The sequence below is a fragment of the Buteo buteo genome, chromosome 4 (genome assembly GCF_964188355.1).
Source record: "Buteo buteo chromosome 4, bButBut1.hap1.1, whole genome shotgun sequence".
Lineage (NCBI taxonomy): Eukaryota > Metazoa > Chordata > Aves > Accipitriformes > Accipitridae > Buteo > Buteo buteo.
Genome location: NC_134174.1, coordinates 634821 through 659614, shown reverse-complemented (window position 1 = coordinate 659614; position 24794 = coordinate 634821). Strand labels below are relative to the sequence as shown.

Sequence of the window (24794 nt, the reverse complement as noted above, 5' to 3'; positions counted from 1 at the left end):
TGCTTTGTGCCCCCTTGTCAGCCACCAGCACCTGAAATCTTTGTCCAGGTTTACAACCCCTTGGGAAGAGCTGGGCAATGGTGGGTTTGGACATCCCTGTGCCCCAGCTCTGCTGTTCCCAGGCCTGAGTGGCTGCAGGAGCAGCCGAGGGAGCCGGGGCTGCTGCCTGGGGGGGCCAGCGATGGAGCGCCCACTGTGCCCCCCAGCAGCGGGGGCTGCGGGCAGAGGAGCCCGGTTTGTCCCCGTCCGTGCCACGCCAGGCAGGGAGAGCTCTGGAAATGCTGTGGGGACACAGCAAACCCCGGGTACCTCGGGGCCGGGCATCATCCCGCACCCTCGGGGGTCTCAGCATGCCCCCAGCCCTATTTGGGGGGGAGGATTGATGGGGCCGGGGGTCCTGGCCATGCACACACTGCTGGCAGGCTCTGCCCGGCTGCTGCTTGGCCCCACAGCCCCCAGAGGGAGCGCAGATGGGGGTGCTCAGGGGTAGGCACATTTCGGATGGCAGAGCCCTCACCCCAGGGCACCGCTGGCTAAGCCGGGTGCCGTGCCGCCAGCAGCTGGGTTTTGGCGGGACGTTTACCGCCGGTTCCCTCCCTGGCAGAGGCAGCTGGCAGGTTTCCACGTGGCTCCTCGGGAGAACTCCCCAAATTCCCAGCTCGGAGGGGAAGGAATTCCCCAGCGAGCTCTCCCCGGCACGTCCCCCCATGCCCACACGGCTCCCCTCCGGTTGCCCCATGTCTGCGGGTCAGCCACCGTGCGGGGGGCCCTGCCGTGTTGGGGGGGCTCAGACATGACAGGGGGGCTCTGCCGCCATGAGGAGGGAAGAAGCCATGACGTGGGGCGAAGCGCAGCGCCCAGGCGAGGACCAGGAGAAGCCCTGGGTGCTCCGGCGCGAGCGCAGGTGATTCAGCGTGGCCGGGGCAGGGTGCCGCCCGTTCCCGCACCCATCGCTCCCGGCCCAGCAGCTGCGGTAAAGGTGTGTTTACCTTCCTGCTCGCCTGCGTCACGCGTGGCTGCGGTGCTGCCGGCGCGGGCAAGGCCCCTGCGGCTCCGGCCCCCCACCGCGGGCAGCCCCCATCACCCCATGCTCCGGCGACCCCCGGGTGATGCTGCCGCCCTGGAGAACAGGGGGTACCAGGGGATGTAGCCACGAGGGTCCCGGCGGGGCTCGGCAATGGGGTACCGGCCCCTCGGCGTGTAGCCCCTTCCCCAGGGGACCGGTGGGCAGGGAGGGTGCAGGGACCTCGCTCTGCCTCCCCCCGCCACCGTCCCCCTGGGACGCAGCGGGTGCTCGTGGGCCGTGCCGGGGGTGCAGCTCACCCCGCTCCTGTTCCACGCACCTGCCCCCAAAAGCGCTTTTTGGGGAGCGGGAGAGCGGAGCGGGACTGCAGCCGCTGCTCTCTGCCCTCGCCCTCCCCCGGAGCCTCAGCCAGGAGGCAATTAAGCTAATTGAAACTTCGCAATTGATTCCCATGGCTGGAAGCCAGGCTGCCTCGGAGGAGAGAGGGAGAGGGCAAGTGCTGCCCGTCCCCAGCGGAGAGCTGGGGCGGCGGGGCGATGGCAGCTCCCGGCGTGGGTCCGGCCACGGCTCGGCCCTGGGTGCAGGTGAGCCCAGATGCCGGGTTACCCGGCGCAGCGGCAGCGGTGAGCTCTGCCGGGATGGCTGCAGGCCGACGGCCGGATCCAGCACAGCCAGCGGTGAAGCAGGACCCGGGGTCCTTCCCAGCTCCCCAAGACCGGTGATCCCCCGAGGAGGGCAGGGAGCCGGGTTGTTCTGCCCTTGCTGCAGGACCCCAGGGGCTCAGCCACGACTCTGCCACGTCCCCGGGGCAGCACGCACGCCTGGAGCAGGGGCTGGTGGAGAGACCTGCTCCTGCTCCTGCTCCTGCTCCTGCTGCTCCTCTGCTCCGTGGCAGCGCCTGGAGCTGCAGAGCCGAGGCGGGCCGGGGGTCCCAGCTGAGCCCCAGCCTCCCGCTCACCCCCTGCCCCGCAATCCCCACCCCACCGCATGGGAAGGGGCGACTGGCCAGCGAGGGCGGCTCCCCCCCCAGTAGCCTGTGTTAGGTGGATGTGAATTGGCCAGAGCCCCCTCCTCCCACCCGGGCTCACGCCGGTGCTGCAGACCCCCGTGACCCAGGTTTGTCCCCCAGGGTGGCAGCGGCTGGCACTGCCCCACACGAGATCCAGATGGGGACCTGCGCAGGGTCCCGGGAGGTGCCTGGGGGTGAGCCCCGGCCAGGACCCCCATCACGGCACGGCGTGGCATGGCACTGCCTGGGGTTTGCTTTGGAGTACCGGCACTATGGCAGAGCCGTGCCGGGGCTCAGCCCCAGGGACCGTAGGGTGACATCCCACTGGAGCACGGCCCATGGGGATGCCGCGGTGGCGGTGAGCTCCGGGCAGGGGTTTGGGCATTGGTGGCCCACGGTAGCGTGTGCCGTGCCGGGGTTGTGCCAGGTGTTTGGCCCCGCGTGCCCTTGCCCGCAGCTCTGCCGCGTTGTTTTCGTGCCGTTTTTCTTTCTCTCCAGGATAATCCAGCAACAAACAAGCGGAAGAGCCCGGCATGCCGCAAAATTTCCCCTGGGGAGACGCGCGGAGAGCCGGGGGCCACGGTGCTGGGGGGAAGGCTGTACCGCTGTGGGCCGGGGCTGGACCCGCAGCCCCGCTCAGGGGGAGTTTGTCCCCATCACCCCCCACCCCATCCCCACCTCCCCATGATCAGGTGCTGCCGCAAATCCCCCTGCACCGGGACCGGGTGTTTGAAGCCTTTGTGTCCTGATAATGCGGAAGAATCTCAGCGATTCGGAGCACGCGGAGGCCCCCGGCCCCTCGGCCTGGGGAGGCCGCGGTGGGGGGAGCAGGCAGGGGAGGGGGTGCGGGCACCCCCACTCTGGGGCCCGGAGCCCACCTTGGGGACCCCGGGGGTGCTGGGGGCTCCTTGCCCCGTCCCCGTCCCGTCAGCGTGGGCACGGAGGACACCCAGACCCCGTCCCAGAGCAGGAGGTGGGGGGCCCCATCGAGGGGGGCTGGCGGGGACCCTCTCCCCTGCCGAGCTCCGGCTGCCCAGCTCGAGGAGCAGCCCCCCGAGCCCCAATGGCTGCCACCCCCCCGTGCCCCCCGGGCACTGCCAGCAGCAGCTCCCCACCGCCCCCGGTTTCGGCGAGCTGCTTCTCCCGCGGGGGGAACGCCGGGACTGGTCTGACCTCTGCGGATTACATTCCTTAATTGTTTTAAAAGGCCCCATGTGATGTTTAAAAACATTAACCTAAATTAGCCCTGGGAGAAGGTGCGTGCAGACACACGTCCCCGCAGAGCGGCTCCAGCCCCACTCGTGGGCTGTGCCGGATGCCGGGTGCAGTGCCGTGGGGTGCCGGGGTGCTGCCCCCCGTGGGGACAGGGCTCCCGGGCAGCGTGGGGCGGAGGTGGGGCTGGCTGAACTGGGGGCACTGGGCTGCACCGCGCTTCCCCACGCAGCCCGGGGAAGGGAGGCAGGATGCGGCCTTGGTCCTCCAGCCTGGGTTTGCCCCCCAAGTGCGGGGAGCAGCGAGGGGAGCTGGGGGGGGGAGTCTGCCCCGCCGCAAACTCCTCGGCGCGGCAGCGGGATGCAGGGCGCAGGACGGGGGGTGTCGGGGTGCTCCCGGGACGTCGCGCGGTGCCAGGCGGGAGGCAGGCAGCGGGGCTTGGCAGGGCTGAGCGCGGCACGACGTGGCACAGCATGGCTCCCGGGGCCTGGCAGGGCCCAGCACCGCCTGGCCTGGCCCCCGCTGCCGCGGTGTTGGGGAGGGGGCTGGCAGGGGGGCTGGGGGGGTACCCCGACCCCCCCGTCAGCCCCAGCCCAGATTCTGGGGTGGCTCCCCCAGCTCCATCCCGGTCTCATCCCAATCCCTCCCGGACCGCTCCCCCAGCCCCATCCCATCCCAACCCCCCCGGACCGCTCCCCCAGCCCCATCCCAGCCCGGCCCCGCTCCGGGGGGGTCCCGGGGCCGGCGCTGGGGGAGCGGCGGGGCCGGGCGGGTGCCGGGAAGCGGAGCCGCGGGGGGGGGGGGTGGTGCGGGCCCGGGGGGGAGGATGCGGTGCCGGGGGGGTGCAAGGGGCCGGGGGAGGGATGCGGGGGCCGGGGAGGGATGCGGTGCTGGCGGGGGGTACGGGGTCGGGGGGGTGCGATGCCGGGGGGGGGATGCAGTGCCGGGGGGGGATGCGGGGCCGGGGGGGGGTGCGGGGCCGTTGCGGGGCTGCCCCCGCCCGTGGCTCCTCCCGCGGCCGCTCGGCTCCTCCTCGCCCGCCCCGCCGCGCCGGGCCCGGCGATATTTAACCTGGGCCGGGGCGGGGAGCGGCAGCGCCGAGCGAGGCACGGACCCGACCTGAGCCCCGGCCCCCGCCCAGGTACGGCCGGGACCCCTCGGGACCCCCCCCCCCGGGGACCCCGCACCCTCCCAGCCCCGGGCTGCGGGACGGGACGGGGGGGGAGGCTGGAGCCGAGCCCAGCCCCGAGCCCTTCTCTTCTCCCCGCAGCCCCGGAGCCGCTGGCCCGGCCCGGCCCCGCCATGAGAGCCCCGGCGCCGGTTGCGCTGGGTTGCATCAGCTTGGTGCTGTGTCTGCTGGAGCTGCCCGCCTGCCTGCCCCTGCCCGACGGCCGCTCGCCCAAGCGCAGGTGAGCCGGGACCCCCCGCCCCCTGCCCGCACCCCGGCGTGGGGTGCCTCTCTGCCCCCCTGCCCGCACCCCTGCCCACATCCCTGCCCGGGGCAGCTCTGTGCCCCCCCTGCCCGCACCCCTGCGTGGGGTGCCTCTCTGCGCCCCCTGCCTGAACCCCCGCCCAGGGCAGATCTGTGCCCCCCCCGCCCGCCCCCCCGTGCAGGTGCGGGCAGGGGTGCTCTGCATGGGGTGGCTCTGGGCACCCCTGCCTGTCCCCCTGCCCGGGACACAGCCCTGCACCCCCCCACGGGCCCGGCCCCTGTCCCGCGTGGGGGGCTCCGTGCCCACCGCTCAGCCCTGCCCGAGGCTGCTGCCCCAGCCTCTGCCCGGCAGCCCGTGTCCGTCTGTCCCGCCGGCCACCCCCCAGCCCTGGCCACCCCAGCTCCCCGGGGGTTTAGGCAGGGCCCAGCCTGGCAGCACAGCTCCCTGTCCTGCTGCCCACTGTCCCCGCAGCAGGAGGGGACGCACAGCCTCATACCAAAGCCCCTCGTGCTGGTGGCGGGTTGTGGGCAGGTTCCCCCTGGGGGGGGACACACACAGTGCCCTGGAGAGTGGAGGCAGATGGGGACTACATGGAGGTGGTGGGCTGGGGGGTCTCCTGGGCACCGTCTCCTGCCTGGACCCCAACCCTGTCTTCGCTGTGTGTCCCGTGCCTGTCCCCGCGGTGCCGGTGGGGACACGGGGGGATGAGGTGGTGGGAGCGGGGTGAGGGGTCCCCGGCCCCCCGCGCTGCACCTTGTCCCAGTGGGAATGGGGGAACGGTGCTGGGAGGAGGCAGGACGCGGCCAGGGCTGCGGGGACGCAGCGTGCCAGGGACGGTGAGGCTGGTCTGCGGGTTTGGGAGGGCGCAGGGGCCAGGTTGGTACCTGTGTGAGTGTGTGCGCGCACGGGGCAGGCAGGGTGTGCGAGGGTTGGACGAGGTTTTGGTACACAGTGATGGAGAGCGTGTGTGTGCAAGAACTCATGGCGTGCCTGTGCCAAGGCGTGCGTGGCTGCGCGCGTGTGCAAGGCGAGGGGCGGTGGGGGGCTGTGGGTGCCCGTGGGGGCTGCGGGGGGCCAGGATCTCCCGCCCGAACCTCCTGCTTGAAGGGAGGCACCTCGGGTCGGGACCGAACCTCCCGTGGGTGCTGCGTGTGCGCGTGCACAGGCGCTGCGGGTGTGCATGTTGCTGCTTGAGGAGCGCGTTTGGGCTGTGCCCAGCGCCGTGGGAAGCCTGCGTCTGGCTCCGGAGGGATCTGCGAGCGGCTCCTGCCTGCCTGCCTGGCGCCGCAGGCAGCCGTCGGTGCAGCTCCCGGGGGTGCGGGGGGGGGCCCTGCCCTGGATCACGTCCTGCTGCAGGGGTGGATGGGGGGGCTGGAGCTTCCAGACCCCCCCCACAGGCTCAGCAGCTCCTGCTCCGGCTGCGGGATGGCGTGGCTGCAGTTCTGTTGGCTGTGGCGTGGGGGTCCCCGGGATGGGGGCCAGAGGCATGGGGGTCCTGGGGGGGGGGAGCTCTGTGCCACCACGGGGGGTGTCCTCAGGCCAGACCCCGCCACCCAGGTGCCCAGGGCCCAGGTGTGGGTGCCTGCAGCCGGGGAGCATGGGTGCCAGCTCTGTGCTGGTGCGAAGGCCGTGGGAACGGGGTGGGCGGCAGCGGGGGAAGCCGGAGGGGGCTGGGAACTGTGCAGGAACCGCTTGTGGGAGCTGGGGGGGCTGCAGGGAGGTGCCAGTGCTGCCAGCAGCAGCCCCGGGGTTGGTGGGCACCCTACTGCGTGTCCGGTGGGGCTCGCAAAGCCCCAGGAACAGGCGCAGAAGACAGAGCAGCAGCAATCCCACACGCAGCTGGATGCACCGGGAGCTCAGCTGGCACGGATGCACGCCATGCCAGGGCCAGCCGGGGCAAAGCCGGGGCAGAAGCCAAGTGTGGGGAGGGAGGGGAACTCCACAGCCGGCAGCCATCCCGTGGGACACCGGCACGGGGGCTTCTTGGCTTGGGAGCGCTCGGAGGCTGCGGAGCCGGCAGTGCCGGAGCTGCCTGGAAGACAGCCGGCTGGGAAAGTCCTGCGTACCACGGCCCGGGCAGTGCCGGGATGGGAAGGCCGAGGTTGCCGGTGTTTCCGGGCTCTGGCCACCTCCTGTAAACACATCCCGGGACGGGAAGGGGTGGCGGGCACTCACCGTCCCCCCCCCGTGCTTCCCGTCTCGGCAGGACCGGAGGAATTTGGCCTCTGTCCCCGCTCCCGCGGCTCGCAGCCAAGCGGCGTCCGGCCTCGACCTGGCTGTGCCATGCCGGGATGAGCCCTCCGGCTTCCCCGCAGCCCCGGTGGTGGGGGGACGGGGGCAGGGGGGGTCGGTGCCGTGCGAGTCCGGGGCTGTGTGTGCGCACCGGGACACCTGCACTTGCACCCCCGTTGTGCACACACGGCAGGCTGGGGGTGCGCAGCGAGTGTGTGTGCACACCGGGGTGTGTGCAGGAGTTCTGTGTAGTGTGTGTGTGTATGGGGGTTATAGAGTGTGTGTGTGCGCTATGACACGCGTGTGCCTGTGTGTGTACAGGGGTTATAGAGTGTGTGTGTGTGCGTGCATGCTGGGACACGCATGTGCTTACGCATGTACAGGGGTCACCGCGTGCGTGTCCGCACGCACACCGTGCCGTGGGTGTACCTGTGTGTGCGTACAGGGGTTGGAGAGGGAGGGAGCGTGCATGCGTGTGTGCACGCTGGGACACGCGTGTGCCTGTGTGTGTACGGGGGTTACCGTGTACGTTCACGGGTAGTGAAGGAGGTGCGCATGCAGGGATACGTGTGTGTGTGCGCGCAGGGGGGGCACAGGGGCTCTGGCTGGGGGGTGCGGCGGTGGGCGCCAGTATGCGGTGCCACCGTGCGTGCCTGTGCGCGGGCAGCAGAGGGGCTCCCGCCACCGCTGCCCCGGCCGCATGGCACGTGCCATCCCCGCAGCCGCCCGGGTGCCACGGATTCCTCCCGGGCAGCGACCCGGGGCGGCTGCGGGTGGCAGAGCTCCGGGGCTGCCACGGTGGGTGTCCCCCGCCGGTGTGGGGTCACCAGCTCCTCCACGAGGGGAGGCCGACCGGGCTGTGCTGGAGCTGGCGGTGCCGGGGGGTCCCTGTTTGTGCACCCTGGGGGGATCCTGGAGGGGGGGCAGCAGGGTCAGCACCCCTGGGACCCCACACATCCCTCACAGTGCCGGTGCTTGTGGGTTGGCGGTGGGCTTGGCGTGGGACTGGCAGGAGCAAATGGTGGGGCTGCCGGCCACGGTCACGCGGTGCCACGGGATCCCCTCTGCCTGGGGAGACCAGCAGAATGGGGGGACACACGGGGGTCTCCCGGCCCCACCGGTTCGGGGTGGGAAGGGGCTGGCGCGGGGCTGCAGCCCTGGCCGTGGCAGGCAGCTCTTGCCGGCCCTGCCGCCGCGGCACGATGCCGGAGCATGGAGTACGTGTGCGGCTGCAGGTAGCAGCTCCCCTTCCCTGGCTGCCGCCGCCTCCTGCTCCTCCTCCTCCTCCTCCTCCTCCTCCTCCTCCTCCCGGCTTGGCAGGCCCAGGGCCCAGGGCAGAGCTGGGCAGAGCGACCGGGAGGGGTTGGCAGGGCTGGGGGGGCTGCCTCCCCCCGGCCCACCATGGCACCCCTTGCACAGCCAAGCCCCCTTAACCCCGCTATCAGGGTGCCGTGCAGCCCCCCCCCCCCCGCCCGGGGTGCCGCGGCTCTGCCCGCTGCTGCCCGCTGAGCGTTGCCCCCTCCCCTGACCCCGCTGCTGCTCTCTTGCAGGGAGCCCCCAGACCGGAGACCCTCCCCAGCCTCGCTCCTTGGGGACCACCCGGGACCGCAGCCCCCGGCCCTGCCGCAGCCCGCCGGCGGCCCTCGGCACGGACCGCTCGTCCCGCGCCACGGCCCGAAGCTCGCCCCGCGCCACGGACCCCGGCTCGCCCCCCGGCACGGCGCCCGCCCGGTTCCCCGGCACAAACCGCTCATCCCGCGGCAGAGCCCGAAGCTCGCCCCGCGCCACGGACCCCGGCGCGGTGCCCGCCTGGCCCCCCGGCACGTCCGCCGCCTCGTCCTGCGGCGTGGCTCCCGGCACGCGCGGGGCCGCCGGCACGCGTCGGGGCGGCTGCAGCACGCGCAGCTGCTGCGGGTGGGCTGCGTGCTGGGCACCTGCCAGGTGCAGAACCTGAGCCACCGCCTCTGGCAGCTGATGGGCCAGTCGGGCCGCCAGGACTCGTCCCCCATGAACCCCAACAGCCCCCATAGCTACGGGTGAGGGGGGGGGTGTGGGCCGCTGCACTAGACTGCCTGGCCCCGCGCCCCCCGCTTCGCCCCGCGGGACCCCCCACTAAAGCGCTTCCAGAGTCAGACGTGGCTGGGCTCCCTCTGCACCTTTCTGGGGGTGCCCGGTGCCCCCCGGGCAGAGCCCAGCTCCGGCCACGGCCCCACCGGGGACGTGGGGCTGGTGGGAGCATCCCCACAGAGGGGCTCCGGTGCCATTGCCAACCGGCGCCCCGTGGAGCGGAGAGGACCACGGGCACGGGCCGGGGAGCCGGTGGCCCGTGGTGGCCGGCGGTGGCCCGTGGTGGCCGGCGGTGGCCCGGCTGGCCGGGGCTGTTGACGGGTCCAAGGGGCGGCAGGGGATCCTGCTGACCGCAGCAGCGCCGGCGCCTTGTGCAAGAGCGCGGGGCCGAGCCCCTGGCCGCGCTCCCGCCTGACTCAGCAGCTCAGCACCCTGCCGCAGCATGCGTGGCCACGGGTGGGGCGAGCCCCGCTGCAGCACCCCCACGGCACCCCACCCCAGACCCCTCCTGTCCCTGCCCAGGGTGGCACGGCTGCATCGGTGGGGGTCATGCGAGGACAGAGTGGGGGCACCCCGCTCCAGCCCACCTCCCCCAGTCAGGGTGGGGGCACAGGGCAGCCCCCAGCACCTTCCCCACTGGGGTCCCAGGTTGGGCTCAGCACCTTGGAGGGGTCCTTTCCCAGGATGGAGGCTGGGTTGCTGGGGGGGGGGTCCTGTCCTCCTCGGAGAGGATGCTGTCCCCTTCCCCTGGCACCCTGTCATCCCCTCCAATACTGCCCACAGCCCTGCAGTGAGATGAGGACCAGGTGCTGGTGGGCACTGGGGAATGGCAAACCGTCTCCGAGCATGGTGGGGGGAGAGGAATGGCCGGGGTCCCGCACCCCGCTTCTGCCCCATCCCCTCCTCTTTCCTGTCCCTGCCTCTGTCCCCTCCTGTCCCCTGGTGCAGCCTCGGGCATGGTGTGGGCAGGCTGGGGACAGCCCCTGGCCCCACTGGTGACAAGTTGTGGGTTCAATGGGGACTGGGATGGGGGCCCATGGAGGGGGACAAGGGGACCCCGGGTATCCCTGTCACCCCACACCGTGACACCCCAGGAGTGCTGGTGTTGCCCCAGCAGAGCTGTGACCCCTGTGGCCTGGCAGGATGGGGATGTGCCGCCCCAGTCACCGGCCCGGACCCCCGTGCTGGGCTGCCCCTCAGCCCTGGCCCAGGTACGGGCAGCTGGTGGCAGGGGGACAAGAGGGATCCGATCCAGTCCTCCATGAGGAGGGCAGGTAGACCCCAGCCCGTCGGCACCTTGATCCTTCCTGCCAGCACCCTTGTCCCCTCCTGCCAGCGCCACCCTCACCCCTCCCATGAGCACCCGCATCCCCCCTGGGTGCAGACCCCCCCCCCCAAGGACCATCTTCATCCCCTTCATTGCTCCTGGGAGCACTTTCCTCATCCCCCGCCAGGAGCACCCCTGTGCCCACAGGAGACCCCAGCCCCAGGAGCACCAGCCTGCAGCACCACCCCAGCCCCTCTCTCCTCCTTCCCGGGGGTCCCGGCGCTTGCTTGAGCTGGCTGACGGGGCAGGGCAGGACCAGGATGGGGTGTCCCATGGCTGTCACCAGAGGGTCCTGGGCCAGGGTCCCCGCCGCAGGCAGGAGCTCTGCCTGCAGCCCCCCGGACCCAATGCTGCCTGTTTGGCAAAGGGGTGAGGGACCCAGCGCCGTCCCATGGGGACGGGCGGACGCAGCTCAGTGCAGTGCTACCAAGGGATACGTGGGGGCCCAAGGCCTTCACCCCCCCCATCCCTTGGGTGCTCCCCAGGCTGTAGAGGGGCTGCACTGAACCCTGTGGGTGCCCGGGCCGGATCCTGCCCCACAGCAGCGCCAGAACTGGGCCGGGCAGGCACCACAGTGCGGAGCACTCCCCTTCTCTTTTCAAGCAAAAATCTGATTTTGTGCAGAATAAAATGTGTGAAGAGGGGTCACGTCTGGTGCCGGGCCGGGTGATGTTCCCACAGGAATGGGGCATGGAACGGGTGGGTGGGTGAGGGGCTGCCTCGGGCAGGGAGTGGGCACCCGGGTCCCACGGCCACTGGTGACAGAAGACGACCAGTGCTGGCTGCTTCCCGCAGAGAGCGCAGGGACAGCCATGCAGCGGGGACAGCAGGGAATGCAGGGACAGCCGTGCAGCGTCCGTCACAGCAGCAATGCCTGCCTGGCACCCACAGCCGCATGGGGCCAGCGGGTCTGGGCAGGAGCCAGGCAGGAGGAGGATGATAAGGAGGAAGATAAAGGGGAGAGATGCGTCAGGGGCTCCTGTGGGGGGGTGCAGGGACCGTGCTGGGGGGCTTCACCCCAGTGCCAGCGGTTAATGGGCACAGCAGGAGCTGCCCAGGGCCCCTGCCCATGGGCACTGTGCCCACTGCTGCCCGCTGCTGCCTCTGCCCTGGCACGCGGGAAACACAGGGGAACAGGAGTGACGTGGCCGTGGCACGGCACAGCACGGCACGACCGCGGTTCAGCGCACACGTGCGTGCACCAGCCGCACGCCCACCGCCTGGCAGGACCTCGCGGCCCCCGGGAAGGGGACGTGCCCGGCCGAGATGCCCTGCCAGCCCCCTGGGGCAGCTCATTGCCGAGGGCTTGCTCCACACGCTTACAACATCGGCAGTCGCTAAATTTAACGTTCCGCAAGGCACGGGGGCGGCTGGTGCCCGTCCCACTAAGACATGGATCCCGTAGGAGCACAGCGGCCCTGGGGCCATCAGTGGCCGGACAGCGGTTGCCAGTGCCATCAGGGCGCAAGGTCCAGTCCTGCTCCCCGTGTCCCGACAGGGGGGTCACTCCGCGGCCCCGTCCTGTGCGGGCAGCGGGGCAGGGGGGTCCCTTTGCCCCCACGAGGAGCCCGGCAGCCCGGGGCCACCATCAGCCGCTGGCAGGGTCACCTGTGGCCTGTGCTCCCCAGCCTGGGGGTCGGGGGTCCCCAGCTCAGGGGGCTGCAGCGTGGGGGTCCCCAGCTCAGGGGCCGGACCCGTCTCCCTGCCAGCCCCTGCCCACCCTCACGGAGCGGCATCCCCCCGAGCGCGGTGCCGTGGGCTCAAACATTAACCGGGGGCAGGTTAACTGGTGACCGATTGCCCCCGCGCCGGCTGGCGCAGGCTGAGCCGCCCCCACGCCGCCCCCCGCGGGGATAAAGCCGGGGGTCCCGGCGGCCGCCCCGGAGCCCGTGCGCCCACCGCTCCTCACCACCGCCGGCATGAGGAGCCTCCGGGCGGTGAGTAGGGGCAGGCGGGACCCGGAGCCCCACGCCTCGGGGTCAGGCCCACCTGCATGGCCCCACACGTCGGGGTCAGACTCCTGCACGTCACCCCACGCCTCAGGGCTGGCCCCCAGACGCATCGCCCCGCGCCTCGGGGTCAGAGCCCACCGGCACGTCCCCACGTGTCGGGGTGCAGGTCCGCCCGGGTACACGCAGGCAGCACGTGCGGCCCCCCTCTGTCCCTGGGGCCGTGGGGCACAGCCCCACGGCATCGCCCCCCCGAGGGGGTCTGTGCCGACGGGCCGTAGCCCTCAGGGACCCCCCACCCCAGTTGTGTGCAGGTTGGGGGTCCGCAGAGCTCAGCACTGGGGCTGTCGCCTCTTGCGGGGGGGGGTGCAGGAGATCCCCCGGGACCCTCGGCAATGTCCTCCCTGCCGTGGGGGTGCCGGCCCCACGGGGGACCCAGCCCCTCTGTGTCCCTGCCCCACGTCCGTCCCAGCCCCACGGGGGACCCAGCCCCACAGGGAACGAGTGAACACTCGCCCCTCGGCAGGCAGGGAAGCGGTCCCCCCCCAGGCAGGCGGGCAGCGCCTGTCCCTGGGGGGCTGCAGGGTGTGCGGGGTGTCGTGCAGCACCCACCGGCTCAGCCGCACCCACAGACCTCGCTCGGGGGGCTGCGGGGCTCCGAGGCAGCGACTCCTGAGAGCTGCTGCCCTAAACCAGCAGCGCCCCGGGCCAGGCCCCCCCTCCGGCAGCGCAGGCAGCTCCCCCCGGCCCCTGCTCTGCACCTCTATGCGACGGCCCTCACTCCGCACCGGAACGGGGCAGCGCTGCGTGATGCTGTGCAGTGCTGTGCAACGCTGCGCAGTGCTGTGCAACACTGTGCGACGCTGTGCAGCGGTGTACAACGCCGTGCAACACTGTGCGGCGCTGTGCAGCGGCATACAACGCCGTGCAATACCGTGCGATGCTGTGCAGCGCCGTGCGATGCCACGCATCCAGGGCTTTCCTTTGGAGATGGCGTGTCTCCTTAACCTTCACGGAACACCTTGTCCCCGGGTGTTTTCGCTCTCTGTCCCGTGGCTGCCGGACCAGGCGCAGGATCCGGCCCCGCTGACCGAGCCCGACCTTTCTCGCTGCAGGACGCTGACCCCTCCGAGGAGCCCAAGTCCGGCAAGGCCAAGTCCGAGTACCGAAACTACACGGTGAGCCCGGCTGGGCAGGTCCTGCTGCCACTGGGACAGGCGGTGACCCCGAGGCAGCGGGGGGGTGGGGTCCCTACACCAGGCGGGGCGTAGGGGGGTCCTGCTGCACAAGGCTGGGTGCTGAGGGTCGGGTGGTATGATGCCACACTGCGGGGGATGCAGCTGTACCCCACTGGCCGTGCTGGGGGTCTTATCCCACTGCTGGGAGAGGCCGAAGGAACCCAGTGGGAGCTCTGCTGCCCCAGGCTGGGAGGGATGCCGGGGGGACTCCCCCCACCCCACCAGAGCCCCCCAGGAGCCTGACGCTGAGCTGCAGGAGGGGAAGCTGCTGGACCGCGTCTACAACACCTACCTGCTGATGCACACCCACCAGACCGTCGACTTCGTCCGCAAGAAGGTGCGAACCCCCCCCCCGGGCCATCCTTTCCCACCTGCAGCCGGGGGGGGACACGCCGCAGCCCCCCCCCCACCCCGCACCCAAGCGCTGCAGGTCCTGCCCTGGTACACCAGCCTGCTTGGGGGGCACCCACTCCCCACATGGCTCCGGGGAGGGTCCCGAGGGGTTTTGGGGTGGCAGCGCAGGTTGGGGGGGGGTCACCATCCCCAGTGCCTGCCGTCTCCGCAGAGCGCCGAGTACGGGACCTGCTCCCTGCGCAAGATGAGCGCCATGGAGGCACTGGAACTGCTGGACCAGCTGGTGGACGAGTCCGACCCGGACGTGGACTTCCCCAACTCCTACCATGCCTATCAAACCGCCGAGGGCATCCGCCGGGCCCACCCTGACAAAGGTAGGGCCATTGACCCCCCCCGCCACTGACACGGAGCCCGTGTGGGGCCGTGTCCCACTGGGGGTGACAGCCCCGCTTGCCCCCAGACTGGTTCCACCTCGTGGGGTTGCTGCACGACCTGGGGAAGGTCCTGGCACTTTTTGGGGAGCCCCAGGTAAGCGGGACAGTGGGGAGGGGGCACACCGGGGTATGGGGATCCCACTGGCCAGGGACCCCTACTTGGGGACCCCCTCCCAGGCCAGTGGGATGCCTGTCGCACCCCTCTGCAGTGGGCTGTGGTGGGGGACACCTTCCCGGTGGGCTGCAAGGTGCAGAGGTCCGTGGTCTTCGGGGACTCCACCTTCCACGACAACCCCGACACCAGAGACCCCCTGTACAGGTGAGGCCGGACCACCGGGGCAGGCTGCCGTGGGCTGCTGTGCCCCACAGCCCGTGTCACAGCCAGGGAAGGGGCTGGGGGTACGGGGAGGGGTCCAGCCCCAAGCCCCCGACCCAACTCCATCCCCAGCACCGAGTACGGGATGTACCAGCCTCACTGCGGCCTGGAGAACGTTCTCATGTCCTGGGGACACGACGGTAAGGGCTGGGGGGGTCCGGCTGGGGTCCCCTCCTTGGGGCAGGGCCCTTTGCCCCCAAATGGGGCACCGATGCACCTGGGGTGGCTGCACCCCTCCCCGGCCCCCTTTGCTGGGGGATTCGGAGCTGGAGCCCTTTGCATGGGGCAGAGGGGGGTGCGCTGCAGCTCTTGGGGCGCCCATCCTGCACGGGGGGAGTCCAGCCCCAGCCGCTTGGGCTCATCCCCGCACGTGCCCCCTCTCTCCCCAGAGTACATGTACCAAGTCATGAAGTTCAACAACTTCACCCTGCCCAAGGAGGTAAGGGCTGGGGGATTACAACGCACATGTGGGGCTGACCCCCCCCCCCCCAGGGCTGCGGGGCAGGGACCCGCCGTGGGGAGGGTGGGTGCCCCGGGTTGGCACATCCTCATCCCCCCAGGCTTTCTACATGGTCCGCTTCCACTCCTTCTACCCCTGGCACGCACACGGGGACTACCTGCACCTCTGCACCGAGGAGGACCTCCGCATGCTGCCCTGGGTCAGGGAGCTCAAGTGCGTGGCCAGGGTGGGCAGAGGGGGGGCCGGGGGGGCTTGGCCGAGGCCCCCCGAGGGGGGAGCAGCCCCCTCGCCCCCGCACTGACCCACCCTCGCTCCTGCAGCAAGTTCGACCTCTACACCAAGCAGGAGGAGCTGCCCGACGTGCAGCAGCTCCGGGGCTACTACCAGTCCCTGATCGACAAGTACTGCCCCGGGCAGCTCTGCTGGTGAGCGGGGACCCCCACCCACCATCACCCAGCACCCCAGACTTGACCCCAGCCCCACAGCACAGACCCTGGGGGAGCAGCCAGCTTGCCGTGGGGAGCACCGGGACTATACAATAAACCTGCTTGTCACACAGCCCCAGTGCCCGTCGCACCCTTGGCAGCCCCCAGCCCCACGGGTATAGGGCTCACAGCAGGGAGAGGTGGGGGCACCGGCGCCATCCCCATCACCTCTCATCAGGTGGGAGAAGGGCAAGGGCCGAGGCAGGACTCCCCCCCAAAGCCCACCCAGCTCCAGGGAGAGCCTGCGGGGCTGGAATGTCAAAGGCTTTATTTAGAAAATTATAGGAAACCTCTGTGCTCACTGATGAGCCGATGGGAAGCACGTTACAGCCAGAGCCCTCCTGCCGGGGGTGGGGGGGGGCAACACCCCAAACTTCCCCCAGAGCAGGTCCAGGGGCCGTGCATGATAACCGGGAGGGCTGGTGCTGCCTCGCTGCGGCTGCCCAAAGCTGCTCCTGCCAGTGCTGAGCACCATCCCGCCGGTGCTCAGCACCCTGCTGCAGCCCGGCACGGCCCCACCGCAGGGCCCAGACTGGGGAGGAGACAGAGGGGCAGCGGCGAGGGAACTGCCCCACTCTGCCGTCTGCGAGCAATGACCGTGCTGTGCGTGAAGGCACTGGCAGGGGAAGAGAGCAGCAAGCTCACCCCGGGGCAGGCAGGCAGTGTGACGGCAGGGGTGGGGGGGCCTGCCTGCACCCCAGCCAGGGACCCCCATGCCAGGGAGGCAGGCAGGGGCAGACAGCCGGGATGAGGGGAGGCAGCGGGGCCCGCAGGCAGCTCCATCAGTCCATGGGTGGAAGACGGGGCCTGGACCGGCGGCTCCAGGCTCTACTTCTTCTTCTTGGTGCCGCGGAGGCCGTCGCCGTGGCCATCGGCCGCCCCCCGGGTCCGGCCCTCGCCTTTCTCCTCCGCCTCTTTTGCCTCCTTCCTCCGCACCTGCCCGTTCTTCTCACCGCCCCCCCGATCGGCAGGGTCCCCCCGCCTGGGGCCTTTGTGGCGGGCGGAGGGCGCACCCCCCCGGGGCCGGCGGCCCAGTGCTCGCAGGAGGTAGACGGTGGCCACCACGAGGTACAGGGACCAGAGGATGGCGGGGCCGGAGAAGGGGCGGCTGAGCTGGCGGAGGGACTGCAGCAGCCAGGGAAGGAAGGCGTCCGCCGAGCGCTTCAGCGACATCTTGTCCTGCGGGGCGAGGGGAAGAGGGGTGTCAGGGCTGCCCCTCGGCCGGGAGTGTGGAGTGGTCACGGCGCAATGCCTTACCTTCAGCCCGTGCTGGTTGAGCAGGCTCTCCAGCGTGGGGTCGCCCAAGGAGACGGTGGGGAAGAACTCCTGCACGTGCTGCCGCCGCCACCACGGTGCAGGGCCCTCACTGTGGGACGGGAGAGCTCAGCGCCCGGCCCTCCGCCCCACCGGCCCAGGCAGGAGCAGGGCAGCTCTGCCCACAAGGCAGGAGCAGGCCAGGCTCCTGCCTCCCCCCACGCAGCGACCCAGCCTTGCCAAAGCAGAGCTCAGGGCACTGATGAGCTGCCGAGTTAATGAGCCAATTACCCAGGTGAGAAACAGCTCCCAAATTCAGCTGCCCACCCCATGCCGCCTCCCCGAGCCGCCTGAGCACAGCCAGCACACACACCCGCGCCGTTTGCGTGTCGATGTGGTGTCACATCAGCTTCGGGGAGCAAAGCGTGGCTGCAGAGGGGGTGCAGGCACTGGCACACCCGTCCTGGTGCCGCTCACCTGCCCTCGGCGCTGCTGGTGAACCAGTACTTGTAGAGCTGGGCGCGGATGTAGACTGGAGGCTGAGCGCTGAAGGGGTACTGGGACTCGTCGACCTGCACCAGGCGGATCACTGCCAGAGACACAGTGTTAGCCCCCGCCGGGATTCCATGCCCCTCGCTGCGGGGACACCCCAAACTGCTGCAGGGCTGGAGCCCAGCAGCCCCAAATCCCCAGGAAAGGGCCTGGGACACAGACCTGCTGCAGGGGGCCAGCGACAGCCCCCAGACAGGGTGGGACGCAGCCCTGCCTGCTGCTCCAGGGGGCTCAGCCCAGGCAGCCCCCCCTCCATCCCTGCCACTGCGCAGGACGGAGGTCCTTGCTGCGGCACAACTGCCAGGTACGGGGCCTTGGGCTGCCTCTGCCGCAGCACCGGGCCCGGGGAGCCCCCGGCACGACCTGTCCCCAGTCCCGCTCACCGTCCTTCTTGCCCTGCAGCAGGCGGTAGACGAAGCTGGTGAACCAGGGGCTGCTGCTGTGGTGGGCCAGGGCTGCGAACCACATCTGCCAGTCGAGGCGGGGCTGGTGCGGGGTGACCACGGGGGGGGCCGCGCTGACGTTCCCGGGCTTGTACATGAACTCAATCTCCTGTGGGGCAGGGAGCAGAGTGGGCTGGGGGGGGCATCCAACAGTGGGGACTGGCATGCAGGGGTCGGACCTGGACCTCCACCAGCTCCGCCATCCTGGGGGCAGAGCTCCCCCAGACTCACCCCCCCTCACCTCCTGGGGTTACCAGCTCCTTCCAGAGGGACAAAGCCCATGGGGGACGGCTGGGTGCCCCAGAGGGGACCAAGCCAGCAGGACAGGGATGCTTGGCTCCACTGGAGTCCATTCCTCAGTGTCTGTCCCCAGCTGCCCTACCCAACCAGCCGCAGTTCCCGCACAGCCCCTTCGGCGCCAAATGTGATTGTCGAACTTGATTCAACAAGGCCAAGTGCCGGGTCCTGCACTTGGGTCACAACAACCCTGTGCAGCGCTACAAGCTTGGGGAAGAGTGGCTGGAAAGCTGCCTGGCAAAAAAAGACCTGGGGGTGTTGGTCAACAGCCAGCTGAATAGGAGCTGGCAGTGTGCCCAGGTGGCCAAGGCAGCCAACGGCATCCTGGCTTGTGTCAGAAATAGTGTGGCCAGCAGGACCAGGGAAGTGATTGTTCCCCTGTACTCAGCACTGGTGAGGCTGCACCTCAAATACTGTGTTCAGTTTTGGGCCTCTCACTACAAGAGAGACATTGAGATGCTGGACTATGTCCAGAGAAGGGCAACGAAGCTGGTGAAGGGTCTAGAGCACAAGTCTTCTGAGGAGCAGCTGAGGGAACTGGGCTTGTTCAGCCTGGAGAAAAGGAGGCTGAGGGGAGACCTTATTGCTCTCTATAACTACCTGAAAGGGTGCTGTAGAGAGGTGGGGGTCAATCTCTTCTCCCGAGTAACAAGTGATAGGATGAGAGTAAACAGCCTCAAATTGTGCCAGGGGAGATTTAGATTGGATATTAGGAAAAATTTATTCACTGAAAGGGTTGTGAAGCACTGGCACAGGCTGCCCTGGGAAGTGGTGGAGTCACCATGCCTGGAAGTATTTAAAAGACATGTAGACGTGATGCCTAGGGACATGGGTTAGTGGTGGACTTGGCAGTGCTAGATTTACAATCAGACTCAATGATCTCAAGGGTCTTTTCCAACCTAAATGATTCTGTGATTCTATGAAATGGTGGCTCACCATCCAGGTCTGCTTGTCGTAGCTGCCCTCCAGCACCACCTCAGGCCGCCCCCCGACGCCCGTCATCCTGCGGAAGAGCCCATAGGAGTTCACCACCTGGAAGCGTTCGACCGCGTTGAACATCTGGTGGATGCCAGGCCACAGCTTGCCGTTGGACTCGTAGTCAATGTAGGTGAAGGGCACCTAGGGAGTGGCAGAGAGTGGCTCTGTCACCACGGCTAGGAGCAGCCTGGGGGGCCCAGGTCAAGTTTCCAGCTCCCCATACACCAAGACAATGCATGCTCTGCTGTCTCCTGCCCTCCCCAGACACTTCCCACCCACTCACCAAGCTGATGGCAAACATCCCCATGGTTGCTGTGGCGAAGACGGCCCACTGCAGCGTGGCCCAGAGCTTCCAGAAGCAGCCGCGGACGCAGGCACACCTGTGAGGTGTGGGGGAGAAAACAGATCAGAGCTGCACAGCACTGCAGTCTGGAGCTCCGGCTGTCATCTGCAGGGTTCAGAGCCACCCATGCTGTGCCCAAAGCGGTGGAGGGCTCAGCCCCACTCCAACGCTGCAGAGGAAAATCCCTCCTATCTCACCCAGCACCCCCGAACCGGGCACCCACCCCACACAGCCCCAGGGTCCAGCCCTCCGCGTGGCTCCAAGCGCCCCACACCAGCTCCCCCAGTGCCCACAAGATCCAAGCATCCCTCCATGCACAAATCACACCCTCAGGAGTGGCACCAGGCCACCCACACCGGCTGCCCCGTTCCTGCTCAGCTGTCATGGCAGAGCTACGAGGCCCGGCAGGGGGAACCGACTCTGTCACCCCCCGTCACGCACCTGTACATGGCAGAGAGGATCTCCCAGGAGAGCGAGAGGAAGCCCAGCCCCACGAGTGGCAGGGTCACCGCCCGCAGCCACGTCGTGAACTCGTGATAGGTGAAGGCTGGAGTGAAGAAAAACCCACAGGGTCAGAGAGGAGCCCCTCCTGCCCCAGGAGCCACTGGGGGTGCAGGAGCCCAGGCGCTGCCACTGGGCCGTGGGGACAATGGGCTGGCAGCCCCCGTGGGCCTGGCTGTGACGTACCCACTTTGGAGTCCAGCAGCCTCTTCTCCCAGTTGATCTCCAGGCTGAAGTACTGGATGCTCCAGTAGAGCAGGAAGCCATAGGTGCTCATCTCCAGCAGGGTGGAGAGGAGGGACCGCAGGCTGGGGGGCCAGGCTGCAACAGAGCAGGGCCGCTGAACGCTGGGGGCTCAGTGAGCCCAACCCACCGTGGCACGGAGGGGCACAAAACGCACCCTGAGTCCAGGCAGGGAGAGGGCGAGCGAGCAGCACTGAGCACATCCCACGGCAGAAGCCAACACGCTGCTTCACGGGGGACCCAGCTTGAGCACCCCACGGACACAGACCCCCACCCCAGGGGCAGGCGAGGCGGCCATGCTGGCAGCAGCTCTCACAGCACTGAGCCAGAGGGCAGCTGCAGGTGGCCAGAACTCCACGTCTCGCTGTCACACCCGGACAGGGGTGGTCAGCGATGGTGGCCTGTCCCCTCCCCACCCCAGGCACAGCAGAAATCAGACCCCCACCCCACCAAAACAGGGCTCCCAGGGACTCACTGCTGGCATGCCTCTTCTTGCTGCGCCCCAGCCAGTGCCCCATGTGCTCCTCATCCAGCAGAGAGAAGGCCAGGACAATGGTGAGCATGTTGAAGAAGTTGTAGTTACCCGTGAGGATGATGAGGACCTGCAGCAGGACCTGGGGAGGAGCGAAGGCAGGGCTGGGGTGTCACAGTGCTGAGCTGACTGCCTGGGGGACCACCCCAGTGCGTCCCCAGCTCCCAGCGCCCAGGGTAGTCCTGCCTGCAAGGGCCTGCAGAGCAAGGAGCCTGTCCTGCCCACAGACTAAGCTGGTCCCCCTGGCCCTGGGGAGCCCCACAGCACTTGGCGGCAGGAGAGGCAGGAAGGGGGGATCCAGCTCTGCCCACCCACCTGGCTGTAGAAGGCAAAGAGCCGGAGGCGGCGGATGGGTGCGAAGAAGAGGAGCGGGATGGCAATCTCGATGACATAGGTGGCCACCACACTGAACTTCTGGAACCAGACGGGCAGCTGGTGGGCAAACCAGGCACCTGGCGTGGGGATGCACTGGGTCTCGTAGTGATAGGTGAGAGCTGGAGGGGGACAGGAGGGGTCAGGGGTGCAGAAAGGGGAGTGGGGACACAAGTCGGAGCAGGCAGAGCCATTGCAGAGCTGTGCCAAACATGGGAGAGGTGCTGGCAGGAGCTGCCCAGAGCCCTGCAGCTGCCTACGGGGCACAGGAGGCACAGCCTGAGGCTTGGGGAAATGCCCCCGCTCTCTCTGCCTGGGAGGGGTGCCCCAAAGCCCGTGACACCCCACAACCCGCGGCACCCCTCACCTGTGAGCCCCCACCAGGTGGGGCAGCGGCTGGTCAGTTTCACCACACCAGAGGCGAACATCAGCCGGAAGAGGAGCCAGCGCACCAGCCAGAAGGTGATGCCGTCATGGGCACGCCAGGCCGTGGACCGCCACTTCAGCAGGTGCAGGGGGGCCACCAGCACCGCCAGGAATCCCGCTTCCAGCAGGAGGCTATCCCTGTGGGGAACACCGCTGTCCTCCACTGCCACCCTGGGTCCGCAGACCCCTTGGGGCAGCCAGCTCCCGTCCCAGCTGTGCTGGCACTGAGACCCCAGGGTGCCAGGGGGCCTGCCGCTGCTTCCCGCAGAGGGGACACCTCTCCGCACCCAACCCTCCCTGCCCTGGGGTTTGGGCAAGCCGCGGGCCAGTTGAAGTGGGGACAGGACAGCTCTGTCCGCATGGATCCCCTGCAGCAGCCCCCTGCCCAGGGCAGGTGCGCTGGAAGCGTGGATGCAGGGCTGACTTACCACTGGAAGTAGAGGAAGACCTGCCCCACCTGCAGAGAGAGGGAGCAGAGCGGTGAGCAGGGCGCAGGTTTGGACCCCACTCCCTTCCCCACACCCACCCTGCAGGGAGCGGACAGAAGGGCCGAGGGGCGGCTACAGATCCCTCCTGGCTCCCCCTCGGTGCCGCTGGCAGCTCCTTTCCCACGACTGGGCTACGGGCCAAACCCAAGGAGCAGAGCAGCGGCCTCAACTTGCTGCTGAGAGCAGCAGCACCGAGATGCCATGGAGGCACTGCTGGGGGCAGAGAAGGAGGATGCTCTCCGGTTAGGTGTGCCGGGGAGGCGACCGTGCCGGGAACCACAGCCTGGAACCGCTCCGGTGTCCAGGGCTATGCCCCAGGCACAGCAGCATCACTCACAAGGTGGAGGAAGGCACCAGGCCAGGGCTGGGGGGCTGCAGGGGAGCCCTGCTCTGTGCTGCCTTGCTGCCTGGGTGCTCCCAGCCCTGGGCACTGTCCCTCCTGCCTGCAGCCGGGCCCAGAGTGGTGCTCGACAGCAGACCAGGCTGCAGACCCGGCTGGCGGCAGGGCAGAGGGCTGGAGGGGAGGGAGACTGGTGCTGGGGAGGAGCAAGGACTTTCTCTCCAGCATCACCTTAAAAGGGAGCGAGGAGAGGAAGGCCGGGCTGGCACACGGGGCTGGGAGGAGGCAGAGCCGTGCACGCTGTGGCATGGCACAGCAGCCCCACAGCCACGTGCTGGGAAACAAGAGTCCCTGTGGGTGGGAGTCACCCAGGGCTCCCCGGCCCTGCAAAGCTGCGAATGCTGCTTCCTCTCCCTGCCGAGGCAGTGAGTCACTCTAGAGTCCCGGCTCCCACCCTGCCTCCCCCTTGGGCCCCAAACACGGGCCACATAGCTCAGCAGGGCTGCCCGTGCAAGGGGAGCTGCTCACAATGGCTCCCCGTGGGGCACGGCTGTATGCCAGCGAGACCGTGAGCAGGACAAAGGGGACGGGGTAACAGTGCCACAGGGTAGCCCCCCAGCACAGGAGAAACCCTACTCCCATGGCTGTCACCTCACTTCTCCAGCCTCTCAACACTGTTTCCTACAGCCACCGGTGCTGGACACGGCCTGATCCCTGGCAGGAGGGACCAGTGAGGGCTGCCGACACTGCCAGCCACCCGGGCTGCCTTCTGGCAGGGCAGGAGAGCTCCTGCCTGGGGTAACAGCCACCCAGGCCGAGAGGGATCTCCAAGCACAGGCGGGTTTTTCCTCTTTAATTCCCCTGGTTTCAGAGGGAAGAGAAACCCTTCTCCCGCCGCGGCTTGCGCTAGCAGGCTCTGACTCACCAGAGCTCCTCTGCACCAAGCTGCCAGCAAACGGCTCAGGAGGGCGGATTCATGGCTGGGGGGCACAGAGCTCTCAGGGGACACGGGGAAAGGGCTTGGTGAGTGGGACAAGGGCCCCAGGAGGGCTTGGCAAGACTGTGGGCGGGCAGAGGCCAGAGGTGTGGGAATTGGCTTTGCAGGCAAGTCTGGGAGGGTTTTATCCCAGGGAAGGCACCAAGAACCAGCACAAGGATGGGGTTGTACCTCCCCTCCACGAGCCAGGGAACTGCCAGCACCTTCCCCCAGTGCCATGAGGGAAGCTGAGCGTGTCAGGAGCTTGTAGGATGATGCTAACGCAAGAACATCACCCCCTCGCCCTCCTAGGTCCCAGCTCTGACCCCTCTAGGGCACCACAAGCCCCACCGATCTCATACCTGGTAGAGCGAGAGATAGAGCACCCAGAGCAGGGCGAAGAGCAGGCTGTCCCGCAGCGGCTCGAACAGCAAGGCGCCGAAGGAGGTGAGGACGCCGAGGAGGCAGAGCAGCTCCATCCCCAGCTCCGTATCCAAACCCAGGCGGGGACTGAGCCACAACAAGGTGGGAAAATCCCGTAGTTGTTCCCATAACCCCTTCCCGCTGAGGCGTAACACTTTGCGGGCCGGTAGGATGCCATCTCTCCCGTACAGCCCTGGAAACGGGATAGTGACAGTGGTGACAAAGCCTCCCCATAAGTCTGGGGCAGCAGAACTGGGAAGCCCCCCGCCCCGCCAGCGCCTCGACGAGCGGGGGGCTGCCGCAGAGAGACTTCGTCTCTGCGGCAGCCCCCTGCTCATCGAGGCGCTGGCAGGGAGAGGGGGATTCCAGTTAGTTCTCCCTGCACGCTAGCTTCCCAGTTTCCTCATGGAACTGGGAACGGAGCAGCAACGGGAAGAACCCACGTGGAACTCGGCGGCTGCCAGACCCAGCCTGGCCACGTAGAAGGGAGACAAACGCCCTGCCTGCTGCAGGCAGGGGAGATCTGTGCGGGCAGAACTCTGTCAGGGTGCTCCCAGGGTGGGGGTGTAAGGGTCTGGAGCAGCCCCTGGACCCCCCCCACCCCTCCCTTGGTGTGGGGGGGCGGCGGGGAGGAGGGGAAGGACCCTCTCCCCATGGAGGGCCGGCCTCAGCAGCTCTTCGCTGCACAGCTCAGCCATCCCGGCCCCACCGAGACACGCCACCCCCCGCCTCCAGCACCCGTTGCAGCCCGGGCTCCGCCGGTGGGGCCTAACCGGCCGCCCCCCCCCCCGCCAAGCCCTGGGACGGGCGCGCCCCCCCCCCACATCCCTCCCCCCGCTCCTCCACCGCCGCCGCCGTACCGGGGATCTGAACGTAGAGCGAAGCGAAGGCGGCGAGGTAGGCAGCGGCCAGCCCGGCCAGGAACAACGACCGCGGCCGCCGCGGCGGTTCCCCCATGGCGGGCCGCTGAGCGACCTCAGCGCGCACGCTTACGTCAGCACGCACAGGCGTCAGCGCGCAGCAGCC

General features: G+C 69.2%; 2 protein-coding genes across 2 annotated transcripts; one reads left to right on the top strand and one right to left on the bottom strand.

The window, feature by feature from the left end:
* The first annotated feature begins 815 nt into the window (after positions 1-815).
* On the top strand, positions 816-15607 carry MIOX (myo-inositol oxygenase). The gene is made up of 15 exons (XM_075026692.1): positions 816-904; positions 2154-2391; positions 2532-2678; positions 2794-2851; positions 2965-3199; positions 4516-4654; positions 13369-13431; positions 13748-13828; positions 14057-14219; positions 14306-14373; positions 14489-14598; positions 14728-14795; positions 15045-15094; positions 15216-15328; positions 15436-15607. The coding sequence occupies exons 1-15, from the start codon at positions 816-818 to the stop codon at positions 15542-15544; spliced, it is 1731 nt and encodes a 576-aa protein (XP_074882793.1). The 3' UTR covers positions 15545-15607.
* Positions 15608-15851: 244 nt separating this feature from the next.
* LMF2 (lipase maturation factor 2) lies at positions 15852-24744 on the bottom strand. Its single transcript, XM_075024480.1, has 14 exons — positions 24629-24744; positions 23708-23961; positions 21970-21998; positions 21483-21679; positions 21059-21237; positions 20687-20825; positions 20155-20289; positions 19909-20014; positions 19408-19504; positions 19083-19265; positions 17790-17958; positions 17332-17443; positions 16858-16966; positions 15852-16779 (listed from the first exon to the last, which is right to left on the bottom strand). Exons 1-14 carry the CDS (start codon positions 24723-24725, stop codon positions 16429-16431), a joined length of 2157 nt encoding a protein of 718 aa, XP_074880581.1. The 5' UTR covers positions 24726-24744; the 3' UTR covers positions 15852-16428.
* Positions 24745-24794: the final 50 nt, after the last annotated feature.

Excerpts from the sequence above, each read along its gene's own strand:
- MIOX (XM_075026692.1), top strand. The coding sequence starts at position 816 with ATGAGGAGGGAAGAAGCCATGACGTGGGGCGAAGCGCAGCGCCCAGGC. Across the intron at positions 2,852-2,964 it reads CTCGGCCTGGGGAGGCCGCG|CGTGGGCACGGAGGACACCC; the intron begins GTGGGGGGAGCA and ends CCGTCCCGTCAG. Across the intron at positions 15,329-15,435 it reads CCCTGGGTCAGGGAGCTCAA|CAAGTTCGACCTCTACACCA; the intron begins GTGCGTGGCCAG and ends TCGCTCCTGCAG.
- LMF2 (XM_075024480.1), bottom strand. The coding sequence starts at position 24,725 with ATGGGGGAACCGCCGCGGCGGCCGCGGTCGTTGTTCCTGGCCGGGCTG. Across the intron at positions 17,959-19,082 it reads ACGACAAGCAGACCTGGATG|GAGATTGAGTTCATGTACAA; the intron begins GTGAGCCACCAT and ends CCTGCCCCACAG. Across the intron at positions 17,444-17,789 it reads GCTGCAGGGCAAGAAGGACG|TGATCCGCCTGGTGCAGGTC; the intron begins GTGAGCGGGACT and ends TGTCTCTGGCAG.